The following is a 19,908-nucleotide window of genomic DNA, read 5'->3' on the forward strand; positions in this document are numbered from 1 at the left end:
CTGCTTTGTAAACATCAAAATAAAGTTGCAAACTGCACAAAATGCAAGCAAAAACGAGCTCTCCTTCCAGCCTGAAAATAATTGGGGTGGGAATTATAGCATCCCACTTCCATTGCTGCAAAGGCATCCCTGGGATTTGCAGTTTTCAGGAGGAAAGTTTAGTGTTGTTACAAGTCTGAGGTTTCTACAAGATGCCTGCATGAGAAAGGAGACTAGTTGTGTAGTGTGAACGGTGTGACATCAAATCCATCAAGGATCCGTTCTGGGGAAAAACAGTTGGCTCAGTCAATTGAGCCGTATTCGGGCTCTGCAAAGCCAGATCTCAATGAGCCATGACCCAAAGGCTGGGCCCAAATGCATTGGAACTCCCTTCCGTTTGCAAAGTAGGGAAGTCAAAGATATTTCTTCCCAAAATTCATTTTCATACATAAATGTGACCAACACAAACAAGGATCCCCATCCCGTCGAGAAGCAAGGACATCAGGGAATTTCCACCAAAGGGATTGAAAACACCGACACCTTGTCGTGTGGCATATTGGATATAGTACAATAGTATATTTATATTATTATTATTATTATTATTATTATTATTATTAGGCATGACTAATAATAATAATATCCTGGAAGTCGTGCTTTCAGAAGTCCTTTTGCCTCCTCTACCAAACTCAGGATTCCATAGCACTGAGCCATGGCCAAGGATGTATGTGAACTACAACCGTGATTTTATTTTATGCCTTTTAATTTTATTTGTGTGTTTTTTGTATTTGATACCATTGTATGCTTGTTTTATATCTGTGAGCCGCCCTGAGCCCCTCTGGGGAGATGGTGGCAGGGTATAAAAATAAAATAATAATAATTATTATTATAACTCCCGGAATGCAAGGTCAATCACCCTCAAAGCCCACCAGTGTTTTTTTGTGGGGGTCCCAATTTTATTAATCATTTCCAAATATTTTTTTTATTTTACTAAGACTCGTGATTGTGTTAGTAAACTAAGCTTAACAAACATAGGACTGATGGGATTGTTGGAGTTGCATTCCAGACCCATTTGGCCACAACCAATCCCGTATTTCGGTTTGTAAACGTGGAATGCGGGTGCCATCTTTCACCGCTTTGCCTGGCAACCGGGCCACAAATGTGGGGCTACGAGCCCGTTTTGCCTAGGACTGTTTTAGGATCTCTTTAGCCAAGAGACCCGTGCGTTTTGTGACATCCCTGGTAAGGGCAGAATAAGAAGTCGTCTACATATATAGAGAGAAGAACGTGCACAAGTTGTGTTGTGAACGGCCTGCGTCCCATTAACGCAAATGCACACAAATATTAAAAGAAATACAGAGTCCCTTTTTCACTCCCGTAAGTTGATTGTCCAAAAAGGCAAAGGAGAATTCAGTTTGTGTTAAAGCTCAAATAGGACGAGGTCATTAAAAACAGGTGAAGCACCAGGTCCAGTGGTGAAGAATCTGGAACGGAAGATGGAACCCAAAGGCCGAGTCCGGATGCCGTTCTTCCCACCAAACGTCCGAAGGGTTGTGTCCGAGGGGTCACTTTGTGAGGTCCGTGGAGACGGCATTGGCTGTCGTCTGCCCAAAGATAAAGGCTCCCAGAACAACCATGAAGACGCCATAGCAAACCATCACCCACCAGCTGCGGAGAGAAGCAACAACAGGGACGGTTAAAAGAGAGCATGGATAGGGGCTTGAGTGTTGTGGTTCCGTCTGACAATGAAGGGGGATTTGGGTTTATGCAGGCTGACCAAAGCAATGCTGATGAGGGAAATCTCAAAGGCTCTGATGCTGGGAATGCTGATGGCTCTGGCTCTGAATTGTTAGAGAGGCCACAGGCTAGCGAGGAAACAGACAATAATAAGGGTGACCTGTCACTGGATTTAGAACATCAACATGCTCCAGGTGTTTCGGGCAGTGAGTCAGTGGAGTCTTCTTTACATAGAGATTCAAGGTTGAGGTTAAAGGTTCATTGCCCCAGACTTTCTCTTAGAATAGCTGGCAAACATGTGGGAACTCAAGGGCAGACAAATACCTTTTTGGCTTGTAAACATGGCTAAATACAGGAGAAAAAGAAATAGATTTCAGACGAAGCAATGTTGATTTTTGGAAGCACATCTCCCGCCTTGTCTAAGCTCATGGAAAAGGATTCTCGTTTATGTTCATGCCTGGAAACTGTTTTGCATTTTACTCTGCAGTTCATGGTACCTTGCTTTTTAGAACTAATTTCCTATATCAGAGACTTGGATTTATATTCTGCAAATTGCTTTTTCTACTGGATTATATTGCTTTTTACTGACTGCCATTGCATTTGGATGTTTGCTTTCTTGCTTTCTTTACTACTTTTTATTCAGACTTGGCTATCTTTTATCAATAAACTGTTTAAACCTAGCCTGCTGTGGTGGAGTGTGTGTTAAAAGCAAGGTGAACCAGTGCTGAGGTGCAACACTGTGTGATAAATGTGATGTGTTCATTGAATGAAATTGTATGAAAGGTGCCTGATGAAGAACAAAGCTTGGAAAAAATGCTAAAGGGGGTGAAGAATTCACGAACGACTAAACTGCTGACATTGATGACCAGAGACAATGATTAACTCTGCGGTGGAAAACAACATGATTACAGAGCCAAAGACAACAATTCTTTAAGTTAAGAAAGTGTTTACAGTGGGTTGCTGTGGGTTTTCCGGGCTGTATGACCACATTACAGAACAATGTTCCTGGAACATGGCCATACAGCCCGGAAAACTCACAGCAACCCAGTGATTCTGGCCATGAAAGCCTTCGACGGCACAGTGTTTACAATGGTTAAGAAGAAAAACCAAGGAAGAAAACACAACATCTGTCCGGAACTGATGGAGTCTGCACGTTTTAGCTGGAAAAACAACCTGTCAGTCATTTACAACTTTTTGGAAGAGATCTTGATTCCAACGAATTAAAGGCATTTTTGGTCAAATGGCCAGATACTTTTGCCCTAGGCATACATTAAACCCATTACATTTTAAACTGAATCATGGACCCGGGTGGCGAGCGGGGTCTCACCTGGCCGGCCGGGCCTCCTGGATCTCGGAGAGCTTCGTGTGGATGAGGCAGAGCCCTGCGGAGGAGGAAAGGACACAGCGAGGCATCAAGGCACAAAGGACAGACCAGACTGGCCCCCCATGACCCACTTTCAGGATGGGCGGGGTGGACCCTGGGCGATGGGAGATGTAGTCCACCCACAACCAGAGCACTGTGAACCCCACCCAAGACAGACCTGCACCAAACTTGGCACAAAGACCCAGCACAACGCATGTTACAAACTTGGCAAGGTTTGGGGGACTGACCGAGAATGATGGGAGTTGTAGTCCACCCACAATCAGTCCACTCATAACCAGAGCACAATGAACCCCACCCAAGACAGACCTGCACCAAACTTGGCACAAAGACCCAGCACAACACATGTTACAAACTTGGCAAGGTTTGGGGGACTGACCGAGAATGATGGGAGTTGTAGTCCACCCACAATCAGTCCACTCATAACCAGAGCACAATGAACCCCACCCAAGACAGACCTGCACCAAACTTGGCACAAAGACCCAGCACAACACATGTTACAAACTTGGAAGGTTTGGGAGACTGACAGAGAATGATGGGAGTTGTAGTCCACCCACAATCAGTACTGTTAACCCCAATGAGAATGGATTTGAACCAAACGTGGCACACAGACCCAACATTGCTAACTTTACATGCTTGGCAAGGTTTGGAGGGCAGAATGAGAATGATGGGAGTTGTAGTCCACCCACAATCAGTCCACTCATAACCAGAGCACAATGAACCCCACCCAAGACAGACCTGCACCAAACTTGGCACAAAGACCCAGCACAACACATGTTACAAACTTGGCAAGGTTTGGGGGACTGACCGAGAATGATGGGAGTTGTAGTCCACCCACAATCAGTCCACTCATAACCAGAGCACAATGAACCCCACCCAAGACAGACCTGCACCAAACTTGGCACAAAGACCCAGCACAACACATGTTACAAACTTGGAAGGTTTGGGAGACTGACAGAGAATGATGGGAGTTGTAGTCCACCCACAATCAGTACTGTTAACCCCAATGAGAATGGATTTGAACCAAACGTGGCACACAGACCCAACATTGCTAACTTTACATGCTTGGCAAGGTTTGGAGGGCAGAATGAGAATGATGGGAGTTGTAGTCCACCCACAATCAGTCCACTCATAACCAGAGCACAATGAACCCCACCCAAGACAGACCTGCACCAAACTTGGCACAAAGACCCAGCACAACACATGTTACAAACTTGGCAAGGTTTGGGGGACTGACCGAGAATGATGGGAGTTGTAGTCCACCCACAATCAGTACTGTTAACCCCACTGAGAATGGATTTGAACCAAACTTGGCACACAGACCCAACATGGCCCAATACTGTGTCAGGAGCAACCCGAGTTGCTTCTGGAGTGAGAGAATGGGCCGTCTGCAAGGACGTTGCCCAGGGGACATTGCCCGGATGTTTTGATGTTTTACCATCCTTGTGGGATGCTTCTCTCATGTCCCCGCATGGAGCTGGAGCTGATAGAGGGAGCTCATCCGCGCTCTCCCCAGGTGGGATTCGAACCTGGCAGCCTTCAGGTCAGCAACCCAACCTTCAAGTCACAAGGCTTTTATCCCCTAGGCCACCGGAGGCTCCAATAACGACATGGATCACAACACAATCCACTTTAAATATAATCAATTTCAATGCCAAATTCATGTTGTCCTGCAAGGGACAAGGGCTCTGTATTGTAATCATAATGGAAGTTGAAGAAGACCAATTTGCTTGGTTTTGTTGCTTGAAGTCATTGGAAACCAAGGGACCCACTAATAATAATAATAATAATAATAATAATAATAATAATAATAATAATAATAATAATAATTAGCAGACAGCAGACAAAAAACCAGTACAAGAAAACCGCACTACAAACTAGAGCTGACAGCTGGCACAACAAAACATTGCATGGAAAGTTCCTTGACAAAATTGAAGGAAAAGCTGATAAAGAGAAGACCTGGCTCTGGCTCACGAATGGGACCCTGAAGAAGGAGACAGAAGGCCTGATCCTTGCAGCCCAGGAGCAAGACATCAGGACAAAGGCCATTAATAATAATAATAATAATAATAATAATAATAAAAAGACCTGGCTCTGGCTCACAAATGGGACCCTGAAGGAGGAGACAGAAGGCCTGATCCTTGCAGCCCAGGAGCAAGCCATCAGGACAAAGGCAATTAATAATAATAATAATAATAATAATAATAATAATAGAAGACCTGGCTGTGGCTCACGAATGGGACCCTGAAGAAGGAGACAGAAGGCCTGATCCTTGCAGCCCAGGAGCAAGACATCAGGACAAAGGCAATTAATAATAATAATAATAATAATAATAATAATAATAATAAAAGACCTGGCTCTGGCTCACGAATGGGACCCTGAAGAAGGAGACAGAAGGCCTGATCCTTGCAGCCCAGGAGCAAGACATCAGGACAAAGGCCATTCAGGCCAAGATCGAAAAATCTGCTGATGACCCAAAATGCAGACTGTGCAAGGAAACCGATGAAACCATTGATCATATCCTCAGCTGCTGTAAGAAAATCGCACAGACAGACTACAAACAGAGGCACAACTATGTGGCCCAAATGATTCATTGGAACTTATGCCTCAAGTACCACCTCCCAGCAGCAAAGAACTGGTGGGATCACAAACCTGCAAAAGTCTTGGAAAATGAGCACGCAAAGATACTGTGGGACTTCTGAATCCAGACTGACAAAGTTCTGGAACACAACACACCAGACATCACAGTGGTGGAAAAGAACAAGGTTTGGATCATTGATGTTGCCATCCCAGGTGACAGTCGCATTGACGAAAAACAACAGGAAAAACTCAGCCGCTATCAGGACCTCAAGATTGAACTTCAAAGACTCTGGCAGAAACCTGTGCAGGTGGTCCCGGTGGTGATGGGCACACTGGGTGCCGTGCCAAAAGATCTCAGCCGGCATTTGGAAACAATAGACATTGACAAAATCACCATCTGCCAACTGCAAAAGGCCACCCTACTGGGATCAGCACACATCATCAGAAAATACATCACACAGTCCTAGACACTTGGGAAGTGTTCGACTTGTGGTTTTGCGAAACGAAATCCAGCATATCTATCTTGTTTGCTGTGCCATACAACGTCGTTGTGTTGATAATAATAATAATAATAGTAATGTTTATTTACCTGGGAAGACGAAGATGAAGCAGGCGGCCAGCCCGCCAATGAGGGAGATGACCTTCCCGATGTCGGGGATGAAGAGGGCCAGGAGGAGCGTGGAGAGGAACCAGGTCCCGGTCTGGGCCCAGCGCCGGCGCCGCTCCCGCCCCACGTCCTCCTCCACGGCCTCCCCCTTGAAGCGCAGCCACAGGCCCTCCAGCACCGCCCTGAACGGAAGGCACAACGGGGAAGGGGACACAGACAAGGGCTGGGTGAGAACCAGGCAGTAATCCAACGTCTCATGCAAATCCCAAGGTAATATAGTCCAGGAATGGCCAGAAAATCACCAGTATATCATAAATCCATAAGTAAGGAATACTTACCGTGTTTCCCCGAAAATAAGACAGTGTCTTATATTAATTTTTGCTCCCAAAGAGGCTCTAGGTCTTATTTTCAGGGGCTGTCTTATTTTTCCATGAAGAAGAATTCACATTTATTGTTGAACAAAAAAATGAACATTTATTCTATACTGTACAGTAGTTGTCATCACAAACCAGCATAACCAGACAAACTGTGAATCCTATCAAGAATTTCTTGTTACTACCAATATTTCCATGTACAACAATCTATGGTACGTACATGGAGTTATGTTTGGTGGGCCTGCTTCCAAACAAAAACTTTGCTAGGTCTTACTTTCAGGGGAGGCCTTATATTTAGCAATTCAGCAAAACCTCTACCAGGTCTTATTTTCTGGGGATGTCTTATTTTAGGGGAAACAGGGTAGTAAAACTTGAGCAAGAATATAAACAATTGGACGAAGAAAGCATCCATAATACTTGAATGCAAAACCAAGGCTTGGCTTGAAACGAGAACCCAAGAACGCAGGCCTAGCTTCTCCCTTGAACGCTACGTTGCCTGAACTAACTCTTAGGAAAACAACTTGCTAATTAATAGACAGCCATGAAGTCATTTCGCTTCCCACGAAATCGCTCTTCAACCATCCCTTGTAGACGCTCCAGCCGGAGCTGTCTATTTTCAGCTCTAATCTGCAAATGAAGGCTTTTGTTGACCTCCACAGCTCCAAGTGTTTTTCCCTGGGAACCTTCTGTATCACTTAGTTCTGTGCCCGACTCCTTATCTAATGTTGTAGAGTTTCTGGTTCCTCTAGCTCACCTTACAGCCTTGTACTTTCTGAGTCAGGTTATCCCCAGAGAGTACCATGATTTCTCTGACTTGAATTTTCATAACTTTGTGCCCCGGGAAATCTATTAGGAAATCCCACCATTCTCTCTAAACCAGTGGTTCTCAACCTGTTGGTCCCCAGATGTATTGGCCTTCAACTCCCAGAAATCCTAACAGCTGGTAAACTGGCTGGGATTTCTGGGAGTTGTAGGTAGGCCTGTAGGGGACCCACAGGTTGAGAACCACTGCTCTAAACCATCAATGAAACCATCGGTCTCAGGTTCAGACACACACACACACACACACACACACACACACACACATACACTTCCCTATGCTATCCTGAACTGATTGATATATGATATATATATAAAATCAACCACATAATAAAAGTGAAAAATGCTATGGAGCTCACGTGTCTCCCATCCACATGTAACATATTGAGGCTTTCACTTGTTATTCCCCGTTGTGTACTCACCGTCCGCAGAAGTGGAGGATGGGGTAGGAGGTGAGGACGCAGAGGATGATGAAGGCCCTGGCGATGGCCACCGGGACGTCGCTGGACGGGTAGGACATGAGCACGTCCTGATCCACCCGGGAGCCAAAGGTCAGGAAGCCACAGACCCCTGGCAGAAGGAGGAGGACAAGGGTCTGAGTCTAGACGGACGTGGTTTTCTAAATTCTGTTTCTAGTGAGACAGGTTTAAAAATATTTCCTTATCCCTTCTGGCTAACCTCTGGACTTGTGAATTTAATTGTGCATATCTCTCCCTATCACTGTTTCCTTTTGCTTTTTTAAACAAACAATGCATGGAAGTGGAAGAAGACAATAGAATAGGAAGGAAAAGAGACCTCTTCTAGAAAATTAGAAACAGCAGAGGTAAATTTCAGGCAAAAATGGGCATGATCAAAAACAAAGATGGCAAGGACCTAACAGAAGCCGAAGAGATCAAGAGAAGGTGGTGAAACTATACAGAAGATCTGTATAGGAAGGATAATAATATCGAAGTTAGCTTTGATGGTATGGTGAGTGAATTAGAAACAGACATCCTGAGGAGTGAGGTTGAATGGGCCTTAAGAAGCATTGCTAATAACAAGGCAGCAGGAGACGACGGGATCCCAGCTGAAGAGATCAAGCTGAAGAGATCAAGAGAAGGTGGTGATATTATACAGAAGATCTGTATAGGAAAGATAATAATATAGGGGATAGCTTTGACGGTGTGGTGAGAGAATTAGAACCAGACATTCTGAGAAGTGAGGTTGAATGGGCCTTAAGAAGCATTGCTAATAACAAGGCAGCAGGAGACTATAGGATCCTAGCTGGAGAGATAAAGATAAGGTGGCGAGAATATATAGAAGATCTGTATAGGAAAGATAATAATATAGGGGATAGCTTTGACGGTGTGGTGAGAGAATTAGAACCAGACATTCTGAGAAGTGAGGTTGAATGGGCCTTAAGAAGCATTGCTAATAACAAGGCAGCAGGAGACTATAGGATCCTAGCTGGAGAGATAAAGATAAGGTGGCGAGAATATATAGAAGATCTGTATAGGAAAGATAATAATATAGGGGATAGCTTTGACGGTGTGGTGAGAGAATTAGAACCAGACATTTTGAGAAGTGAGGTTGAATGGGCCTTAAGAAGCATTGCTAATAACAAGGCAGTAGGAGACAACGGGATCCCAGATGAACTGTTTAAAACCTTGAAAGATGATGCTGTCAAGGTGATGCATTCACACAATTTCATTCAAAGCACACGTCACATGAGGGTCAACCCAGGCCCAACGGGTCCTCCCTTCCTTACCTGTTCCGATGTAAACAAAGAGGGCGATGACCATGGCTGCCGTCACGACGGCTCCCCAAGGCTTCAGCTCCGGGCGCTTCATGCTGTTGAAGACAGGGACGCTGCTGACGTGGCACTTGAGGAAAGAAGGAGAGCGTGAAGGAGGCACGTGCCAGGAGGATTCACCAGGGAGAAGGAAGCGCAGCCTATCTCATTGGGAGTTGTCTCATCAACGTCTACAGGAAAGTGTTAGCCCTCCTTCCTTCTCACCTCTCGGCACGAGAGCGCATGCGGAGAGCTTTTTCCAACCAAACTACTATTTGGGATACTAAAAAACAGTACTGAATAAGCACTGTGCCATTTTGGTTGCTGGGCATAATTCATAGAATTATGGAATCCAAGAGATGAACAGGACCCCCAAAGGCCATCCAGTCCAACCCTATAACATAGACAGACAGAATCCTAGAGATGGAAGAGACTATCAAAGGCCATCCAGTCCAACCCTATAACATAGACAGACAGAATCCTAGAGATGGAAGAGACTATCAAAGGCCATCCAGTCCAACCCTATAACATAGATAGAATTCTAGAGTTGGAAGGGACCTTCAAAGGCCATCCAGTCCAACCCTATAACATAGATAGAATTCTAGAGTTGGAAGGGACCTTCAAAGGCCATCCAGTCCAACACTATAACATAGACAGACAGAATCCTAGAGATGGAAGAGACCGTCAAAGGCCATCCAGTCCAACCCTATCAGATAGATTGATAGAGTCATAGAGATGGAAGAGACCCTCAAAGGCCATCCAGTCCAACACTATCAGATAGATAGAATCCTAGAGATGGAAAGGACCCTCAAAAGGCCATCCAGTCCAACCCTATAACATAGATAGATAGATAGATAGATAGAGATTCCTACAGATGGAAGACATCTTCTAAGACCATCCAGTCCAACCCTGATAGATAGAGTTGTAGAGATGGAAGAGGTTCTCAAAGGTCATCCAGTCCAACTCTATAAGATAGATAGATAATTCCTAGAGATGGAAGAGACCCTCAAAGGCCATCCAGTCCAACCCTATAAGATAGACAGAGTCAGAGTTTCAGGGGAGAAAAGATAGGATATAAGCAGAATGCCTCTCCTGTCCCAGGCTTTTCCTAAGCACAAGGGCATTATTATTATGATTGGCACCTCCGAGGCAGGAAAGACTCCACCTCACCCTGAACCAACCTTACCTGGAAGCCAAAGCAAATGGTGGGCATGGCGTTGAACACGGACATCCAGGAGGAAGGCCTGCGGGAGGAAAGACACTTCAGCCTGGGCAGAACATCTCATATAGAATCATAGTTGGTGCATAGGATAAGTATGGGCATGAAGTCTCCAGCCATTTAAAAATGCCAGGCTTTCTCTTTGATTTATAGAATTCACATGATTTACAGGAGTTGTAGGTACTGGGATTTATAGTTCACCTGCAATCAACGAGTACTCTTGAGCTCCACCAACAATGGACCTGGACCAAACTTGGCACACAAAACACCCATGACTCACTCAACCTACTGGAGGGGTTTGAAGGGACTGACTCATCCTAGTGGGACTTGTAGTTTACCCTACAGTCAGAGAACATGTTTAACCCCACTGAGGATGCATCCAGAATGAACTTGCCCAACATAACAAATTTTAAGTACTCATGGAGTGTCTCGGGATGAACCTGCCATGATGTGAGTTGTAATTCACCCACAACCTTATGCATTTTGTCCAAGTAAAAACTGACTTTTTCAAATAACCCGGGCAATGCCGGGTATCCAAGTTAGTAATATAACAACAACAACAACAACAACTCTGCTTCTCTCTCTGTTTACAAAGAGACTCTTTTCCTCTGTACCTGGTCGGGATGTCTTCTGGGCTGATGGCTTGGTCGGGCCAAATGTACCTGATGATGATGATGGCGGTGACGTACCAGGTCCCCACCACGCTCAGGGCGCTGGGCGAGAAAGAAAGGAAGAAAGAAAGAAAGAAAGAAAGAAAGAAAGAAAGAAAGAAAGAAAGAAAGAAAGGAGTAAGAGTACAGGCCGTACTCAAGTTACAAACATCCCACTTACAAACAACTCCTAGTTAAGAATGGGGCTGAGACAGTAGTTTACTAGGACAGGTCAACCATTTCCATTCTCATTAGCAGGTTGAATTAAAATTCATCAAGCAGGTAGTTAATGGTTTAGTCAATACAAGCCTCAAGCATCAGAATGGTGTCTCCAAATTTTAGCTCTCATTCATTCATTCATTTTCATTCAATTCCATTCAAACCATACATCATATTTATCCATGACAACTTGGGGACTGCCTGTATGTAAAACACACACACACACATACGCACAAACATACATACATATATATTAATTTCGGATAGCAGAGGGAAGGGTGTATATATCTATATATATAAAAATGTAATGTTCGTTTGTAGGACCAAGTAAACAAAAAAACCACTGGATGAAATGACACCAAATTTGGCCACAACATACCTATTAATCCAATGTATGACCTTCACTCAAAAAAATAAAAATAAAAGTACTTAAATCCCCCAAAAAGCAAGAAGACGTTACAGCGCATGCGCGGGACGTCCCATTAGCCATGGATCCCATCCCTGCATGGTCGAAAGTTTCTCCTGTGAAGCTTCAAAGCCTGGCTGTTTCCTACCTAGGGGACTCCTTTGTAAAATACCCTTTCATCGGGGTATTTTAATCTAATGATTTTATCTTATATTGCTGCTATAGTCCTGCCCCCCCCCCCCACCTTTGAAGTTGACTGAATTGCATTGGTGGCTGTTTGATATTATTACTGTTGTATAAACCTTTGTTTTAACTTCTGTTTATTACCTTCTTGTGTTTTAAACTGTGTATATTATTAATGTATTTGCGCTGATACTTTTGTAATATTGTGAGCCGCCCCAAGTCCCCACGGGGAGATGGTGGTGGGGTATAAATAAAGTTTTATTATATTATTATTATTATTTGTAGGCCAGCTTGAAGACCATTGAATAGCCTTGCAGTTTCAAATCCTGGCTGCTTCCTACCTAGGGGACTCCTTTGATGGCTAGCATCAATGCTGTTGAATAGCCTTTCAGCTACAAACCCTGGCTGCTTCCAATTACTTTATTTCCATACCACCAGACTACGCCACAGCAACTCGTGGCCGGGCATGGCTAGAATATATGTCTGGAGTGACACTTCACAAATGTCGCTGTTCCAACTTATATACAAATCCAACGTAAGAACAAACTTACAGAACCAATCTGGTTCATGGTTTGCTCTGGCTATCCACGCCTAGTCCTCCTTCTTTGCGCCAGAGAGGCCAATGGGCCCACCGCCTCGTGCCTACCTGGCGTACTTCTGGAAGCCGATCTCCTTGGGGAGGGAGAGGGGCAGGATGAGCAGGAGGGCGGTCAGGCTGATGGTGAACTTCCGGTCTGTGTACCAGCGCTCCGTCCCCGGGGGGTCCTTCACCAAGGCGGCGATGACTGGCCCAGGAGGGAAAGGAAGGGAGGCCGTCAGAGGGGGGGCGGGGCGGGGCGGGTCAGAGTCTCCAGGGCAGCAGAAAGGAAGCCTCCCTCCCTCCTCCTCATGACAGAGCAAAGAGAGTGGACCCCTGTCCCCAAGGCGTTGGGACTCACTCACTTTTGTCCTGCTGGTCACCGATGATGATGAGGAAGGCGATGCAGGTGCCGAAGGTGTAGACGGCGATGGCGACCTCGCAGAGCACGCCGGGGACCCTGCCGCAGACGGCCCAGACCACCTCCTGGTAGGTGCTCTCGTTGCTGGCCTGAGAGCAGTAGCCCAGGATGACCAGGCCCCCGATGATGAACACCAGCATGCACTGCGGGGGCAGAGGCCGAGAAAGAGGGGGGGGGGGGTCTATTGTTTTATCTTACGCCTTGGGAAAGTATCCATAAAGTTGTTGGAAAAATGTCATCCTGCACTGCTTAAGTCTCTATGTTTAGATAGGAAGCCTAGAAAAGAGTTAGGGACACCTCCCCCAGTGCTATGCATGCTCTGATTAGGCTTTACCATTGTTTCCTCCTTCCTGTCCTATTTAGGTCAACCCACCCTTTGATGCTTTAGAAATGTGATCTCTCCTAGGGTTGACGTAACTTCCCAATTTGGCTTTTGGAATGTTTATGGCCCTAGAGAAGAAGCGACCCATGAGGCTTGGTCGCCATTCCAGCTTCCTGCTTTGTTCCAGAGAGGACGCACCTCTGTCCTTTACTAGCCAAGATGTAGCTATCTAGATCTTTGTTATTTTGATCCGTCTATGTGTATTAGATCAGATCAGATTAGATAGTTAGCTCCAAACCTTTTCTATCCATCAATGGATTTCTTTTTACCGCAATAAATGCTTTTAAACTTTGAAGCTAACTTTGCGGTCCTTTGCCGTCCTGAATACACAAAGGCTTCCAAAACTCACACCGCGTAAGTCTCACTGCTGCATTTTACTCTGCTATTTTAATGGGAATTTACATCATAAAGGGGGTGATTTAGAGCTTAGTGGCTCATCAATTCCCAAAAAAAGTCTCATTACAGAAAATGAAATTAGGAAAGCCATTAAGACAATGAAAGCCAACAAGGCACGTGGACCCGACAGTTTCACTGTAAACCTTATACAGAGTAAGTACTACAGGATGAAATAACCCCCCATTTAAAGAAAGTAATGAACCTAGTACTACAAAATAAAGAAATTCCAGAATCCTGGATTCACGCAGACATAGTAACTAACTATCCCAAAAGAAAATGTGGACACGACAGATGTATGAAATTACCAATCCATATCCCTCGTAAATACCGATTACAAAATTTCCACAACTATCCTAGCAAATAGATTTAAAAATTTTTAAATTTTATAATTCATGGTTTAATAGAGTCTAATTAGAGTTTTAATTGATGTGGTACTGTTTTATTGTTTATTTATTTATTTATTTATTTGCAGCATTTATATTCCGCCCTTCTTTCTCACCCCGAAGGGGACTCAGGGCGGATCACATGACACATATAGGCAAACATTCAATGCCTTTAACATAGAACAAAGACAAGACAAACATAGGCTCCAAGCGGGCCTCGAACTCATGACCTCCTGGTCAGAGTGATTCATTGCAGTGATTGATTGCAGCTGCTCTCCAGCCTGCGCCACAGCCCGAGCTAATATGTCTTTGTTTTATTGAATGTATTTTGGGCAATGTAATTTGCCAATAATGTAATTTGCCAACCTGCCTCGGAGGTGCCAATCATAATAATGTATTTTGGGCAATGTAATTTGCCCTGAGTCCCTCCGGGTGAGAAGGGCGGGGTAAAAATGATGTAAATAATAATAATTACAATTTAAGGCAGGCCTGGGCGTCAGGAGAGAATGCTTCTGGAACATGGCCAGACAGCCCAGAAAACCCACAGCAACCCAGTGATTCTGCCCGTGAAAGCCTTTGATGACACGGAGAAAGGTGTTGCTCACCATCTGCAGGGCGATGCCGGCCCCGACTCCGCCGGCCATGCTGAAGGCGGCAGGAAAGTTGAGCAGCCCGGCCCCGAGTGCGGCGTTCACCACGATGAAGACGGCCCCCAGGACCGAGGTGGAGGCCGGGCCGCGACCCTCGCCGACCTTCAGCCCCCCGGCCGCCACGGCCGTCTCCACGCAGGGGCTCTGGAGCAGGCGGGCCCGCTCCCCGGCCTCCGACCGGCCCCACTCCTCCCCATAGTCGCTGTTGATGCTCATCCCTGGCACCCGAGGGAGACCGCCCTTCTCTCTGCGGGGACGGCACTCTTCACGTGCTCAGAGGAACACGTAGGAACACGCAATCACCGCCACTCATGTCTGCAGAGAGAAAGCAAACACATACATTGGGAGCCATCAACTAGATAGATCAGGCATGGACAAACTTTGGCCCTCCAGGTGTTTTGGACTTCAACTCCCATAGATGATGATAATAATAATAATAATAATAATAATAATAATAATAATAATTTTATTCTTATATCCCGCCTCCATCTCCCCGTGGGGACTCGGGGCGGCTTACAAATGTAGAACAAAAGTACAATAACATCCGGAACCGAACAACAACGCACATGAAAATTTTAAAAAAAGACATAAATAAAATGACAACCATTAATAAAACACAGGTTAAAATAAAGCAATAGAATCATAAAAATGGGCTGGGCAAAAGTGCACTAAGTAAGACTTGTAAACATGGTGGGAGCTAAAGTGCTATGAGATAGATAGATAGATAGATAGACAGACTTTAGGCAGGTGGTTATTTAATTTTATATCTATCTACGTGCCTATACAGTCAACAATCCTAAGTTCTAGTTACTATTCACATTGTTGGACTGGCTGCCCCAAGGATTGTACTGGTTGCCCCATGTTACAAACTTCCGACTTACAAACAACTCAGAGTTAAGAATGAGGCTGGACTGGGTGGCCTTTATGGATCCCTTCCAAATCTATGATACTATATCTATCTGTTGTGTATATATACACTCACACAAACCACACTAATACACACACACACATATATATACGTATATGTATACAGCCAGCTTTTGGGGCTGGACTGGGTGGCCTTTGGGGGTCCCTTCCAAATCTATGATACTATATCTATCTGTTGTGTATATATACACTCACACACACTACACTAATATATACACACACACACACATATATGTATAAGTATGCATAAACAGCCAGCTTTTGGACTGGGTGGCCTTTGGGGGTCCCTTCCAAATCTATGATACTATATCTATCTGTCATGTATATATACACTCACAAACACAACACTAATATATATATATATGGTCAACTTTGGATAGCCTAGGGAACAATATATATATATATGTATATATATACTGCACGTATATGTAAGTGTATGTGTATATGTCAGATACTGTGGATTATCTAGGTTTTTTGTTTGTTTGTTTGAAAGACGTATTTTGGATGACTATGTCTTTTGTGGCCAAATTTGGTGTGATTTGGTTCAGTGGTTTTGTTGTTTACTCCATAATAAAACACACATTACATTTTTATATATTTTGTGTGTGTGTACACGTATGTTTGGCTGGAGTTGCACTTAAAAACATGGCCCTATTCCAACTTACATATAAATGCAATTGAAGAACAAACCTACAGAACCTTTCTTGTTTGTAACTGCCTGTATATAGAACTTACTAGCTGTGCCCAGCCACGCGTTGCTGTGGCAAAGTGGTGGTGGTATTGGTTAAAAATTGTTGTGTAATTTTTATTTGACGTTATTTGCAATTTTATATTAATTTTATTGTAAGTTATATTTTTATTTATTTTATTATTTTCTTGTATTTTTTTTAGTTATTTTCTGTTATTATAGTATTTTATTGTATTAATTTTTAGTGTTTTTTATTATTTTTATTGGGTTGCTAGGAGACCAAGTTGGAGGAGCTTAGCCTTCTAACTGGCAGCAATTAGATAAAAGCAATTATTCCTCTCTCTCTAATTAGGACTTTATTTTTCTTTTCTTTTTGTTGTATCAACCTAGAGGCGTGGATGATGGGTTGTGTTGTCAAATTTCGAGGTTGGGGGGCCTGTAGTTTTGTTGTTTTGTGGGTCGCCGTGATGCCATCACTCTTTTATATATATAGATATACACACATACACGCACACACATACAGTTTCGGATAGCATAGAGATGGGTGTGTGTCTACACACATATACGTATGTATGTTTGACTGGAGTTACACTTAAGAAGCATCCCTGTTCCACTTACAAACAAATTCCACATAAGAACTAATCTTGTTTGTAACTTGGGGAGTGCCTGCATATAAAACTTATATATATGTACACACACAAACACACACTATCGGTTCCAGATAGCATAGGGAACGGGATACACACACATATATGGAAACAATCTAGTTTGTCACTTGGGGATGGCCTGTATTATCTCAATGGGCAAAGAAAAATGACCAGAAAGCCCATTGAATGGGGGATCTGCTCTTTGCATACTGCACACACTGTGATGCACAAAAACACAACATTATCACTAGATAAGCAAATCTTGCCATCGTCAGAGTCCCATTGTCTCTCTTCCCTTTTTTCAGCCTGCTGACGAATTGTTTTTCTTCCTCAAATCAGCAAAAAAAACCCTGTTTTTCTCAATCTGGGCACAAAGTTCAAGACAGATCTGGCTGGAGAAAGAGACACTCGGGCCCCATCTACACTGCCATACAATCCAGTTTCGAACTTGGTTATACAGTAGAGTCTCGCTTATCCAACGTAAACGGGCCAGCAGAATGTTGGATAAGCGAATATGTTGGATAATAAGGAGAGATTAAGGAAAAGCCTATTAAACATCAAATTAGTTTATGATTTTACAAATTAAGCACCAAAACATCATGTTATGCAACAAATTTGACAGAAAAAGTAGTTCAATACACAGTAATGCTATGTAGAAATTACTGTATTTATGAATTTAGCACCTAAATATCACGATGTATTGAAAACAATGACTACAAAAATGCGTTGGATAATCCAGAACGTTGGATAAGTGAGTGTTGGATAAGTGAGACTCTACTGTATATTATTCACTTAATTTACTGATTGACTTTATTTATACCCTCCTTCCCACCCCAGGGGGATTCAAATTATCACGTGAAACTCAAATATAATGTTTTTTTTTAAACTTTTGAGTATGCTTTAATGGATTTTAACTGTGAATTTTTAAAATTCGGTCTATAGTTAATCCTGTTCTAACGTTTGCATATTGGTATATTTTAAAAGGTATAAAAAGTTGCTTTGAGTCTCCTTGGGAGAGATAAAGCAGGATATAAATATAATAATAATACAGTAGAGTCTCACTTATCCAACATAAACGGGCCGGCAGAATGTTGGATAAGTGAATATGTTGGATAATAAGGAGAGATTAAGAAAAAGCCTATTAAACATCAAAATAGGTTATGATTTTACAAATTAAGCACCAAAACATCATGTTATACAACAAATTTGACAGAAAAAAGTAGTTCATTACACATTAATGCTATGTGGTAATTACTGTATTTACGAATTTAGCACCAAAATATCATGATACAGTAGAGTCTCACTTATCCAACACTCGCTTATCCAACGTTCTGGATTATCCAACGCATTTTTGTAGTCAATGTTTTCAATATACGTATCATGATATTTTGGTGCTAAATTCGTAAATACAGTAATTACCACATAGCATTAATGTGTAATGAACTACTTTTTTCTGTCAAATTTGTGGTATAACATGATGTTTTGGTGCTTAATTTGTAAAATCATAACCTAATCTGATGTTTAATAGGCTTTTTCTTAATCTCTCCTTATTATCCAACATATTCACTTATCCAACATTCTGCCGGCCCGTTTATGTTGGATAAGTGAGACTCTACTGTAATAATAATAATAGAAGATGCCACTTTGAGTCTCCTTCTGGAAAAATAAAGCAGGATATAAATAAGCACAATATCAGTAATGATAATAAGAAAAAAGAATACATACCTCTCTCCAGGCTTTGTCTGCACTCATCCCTTCCTCCTCCTCCTCCTCCTGTGCAGCTGGAGCGGGTCACGTGGCGCCGGGGAGGCCCCGCCCACACGCAGTGCATGCCGGGATGTGTAGTCTTTAGGCGTACATCCGGGTCCCTCCTCTGTCTCTGGGATGGTTTTTCAAGAGGCCTTTTCCCAGCTGCTATACAGATCCTTCTCAGCAGGTAATCCACATTATCTGCTTTGTTAGATGCCCTTCTTCACTGCCATGCAAAGCTAGATTAGTATTTGTTCTGAATTGATACACAGCAGTGTATATTTATACACTGTATATTACCTCACAACTTCTGAGGATGCCTGCCATAGATATGGGCGAAACGTCAGGAGAGAATGCTTCTGGAACATGGCCATACAGCCCGGGAAACATACAACAACCTAGTGTATATTTATTTATTTACAACAGAGCGGCTTACAAATTGTATTATTAGCATAGCACAATATTAGCATTATATATTACTATACAGTATTGTACTATACCACTATACTGAAATATAATTAGTAATATTACATGTAATATATAATATATATTTAATTATTAGTATTATATTGCACATTACAGTATTATCAATATATGTATATACAGTAGAGTCTCACTTATCCAACATAAATGGGCCGGCAGAACGTTGGATAAGCGAATATGTTGGATAATAAGGAGAGATTAAGAAAAAGCCTATTAAACATCAAAATAGGTTATGATTTTACAAATTAAGCACCAAAACATCATGTTATACAACAAATTTGACAGAAAAAGTATTTCAATACGCAATAATGTTATGTTGTAATTACTGTATTTACAAAATTAGCACCAAAATATCACGTTATATTGAAAACATTGACTACAAAAATGTGTTGGATAATCCAGAACGTTGGATAAGCAAGTGTTGGATAAGTGAGACTCTACTGTACAATATATTATATTATTATATATTATTGTATATTATATTGTATATTATGTGTATGTATGTAGATATATATATATATATATATATATATATATATATATACATATTATCAATATATGTATATACAATATATTATATTATTATATATTATTGTATATTACATTGTATATTATGTGTATGTATGTATATATATAATAAACAACATCTCCAGGAGATTCAAAGTGGCTATGTATTTATTATA

The 19,908-nt window shown here is 42.6% G+C and overlaps 1 protein-coding gene across 1 annotated transcript; it reads right to left on the reverse strand.

Annotated features, from left to right (window-relative positions):
- Window positions 1-1,401: 1,401 nt before the first annotated feature.
- Window positions 1,402-18,828, reverse strand: slc38a7 (solute carrier family 38 member 7). The gene is made up of 11 exons (XM_003229008.4): window positions 18,719-18,828; window positions 14,687-15,046; window positions 12,865-13,063; window positions 12,569-12,707; window positions 11,079-11,177; window positions 10,432-10,489; window positions 9,222-9,336; window positions 7,897-8,044; window positions 6,264-6,463; window positions 3,041-3,095; window positions 1,402-1,644 (listed from the first exon to the last, which is right to left on the reverse strand). Exons 2-11 carry the CDS (start codon window positions 14,945-14,947, stop codon window positions 1,542-1,544), a joined length of 1,377 nt encoding a protein of 458 aa, XP_003229056.1. The 5' UTR covers window positions 14,948-15,046; window positions 18,719-18,828; the 3' UTR covers window positions 1,402-1,541.
- Window positions 18,829-19,908: the final 1,080 nt, after the last annotated feature.

The sequence above is a fragment of the Anolis carolinensis genome, unplaced genomic scaffold (genome assembly GCF_035594765.1).
Source record: "Anolis carolinensis isolate JA03-04 unplaced genomic scaffold, rAnoCar3.1.pri scaffold_9, whole genome shotgun sequence".
Taxonomy (NCBI): Eukaryota; Metazoa; Chordata; class Lepidosauria; order Squamata; family Dactyloidae; genus Anolis; species Anolis carolinensis.

Bases quoted from the DNA above. Each gene is read 5' to 3' on its own strand.
- slc38a7 (XM_003229008.4), bottom strand. From the start codon at position 14,947: ATGAGCATCAACAGCGACTATGGGGAGGAGTGGGGCCGGTCGGAGGCC. The intron at 12,708-12,864 runs GTGAGTGAGTCC...CTCCTGGGCCAG, and splicing joins CGGTGACCAGCAGGACAAAA to TCATCGCCGCCTTGGTGAAG. The intron at 6,464-7,896 runs GTGAGTACACAA...CCTTCCGTTCAG, and splicing joins ATCCTCCACTTCTGCGGACG to GGCGGTGCTGGAGGGCCTGT.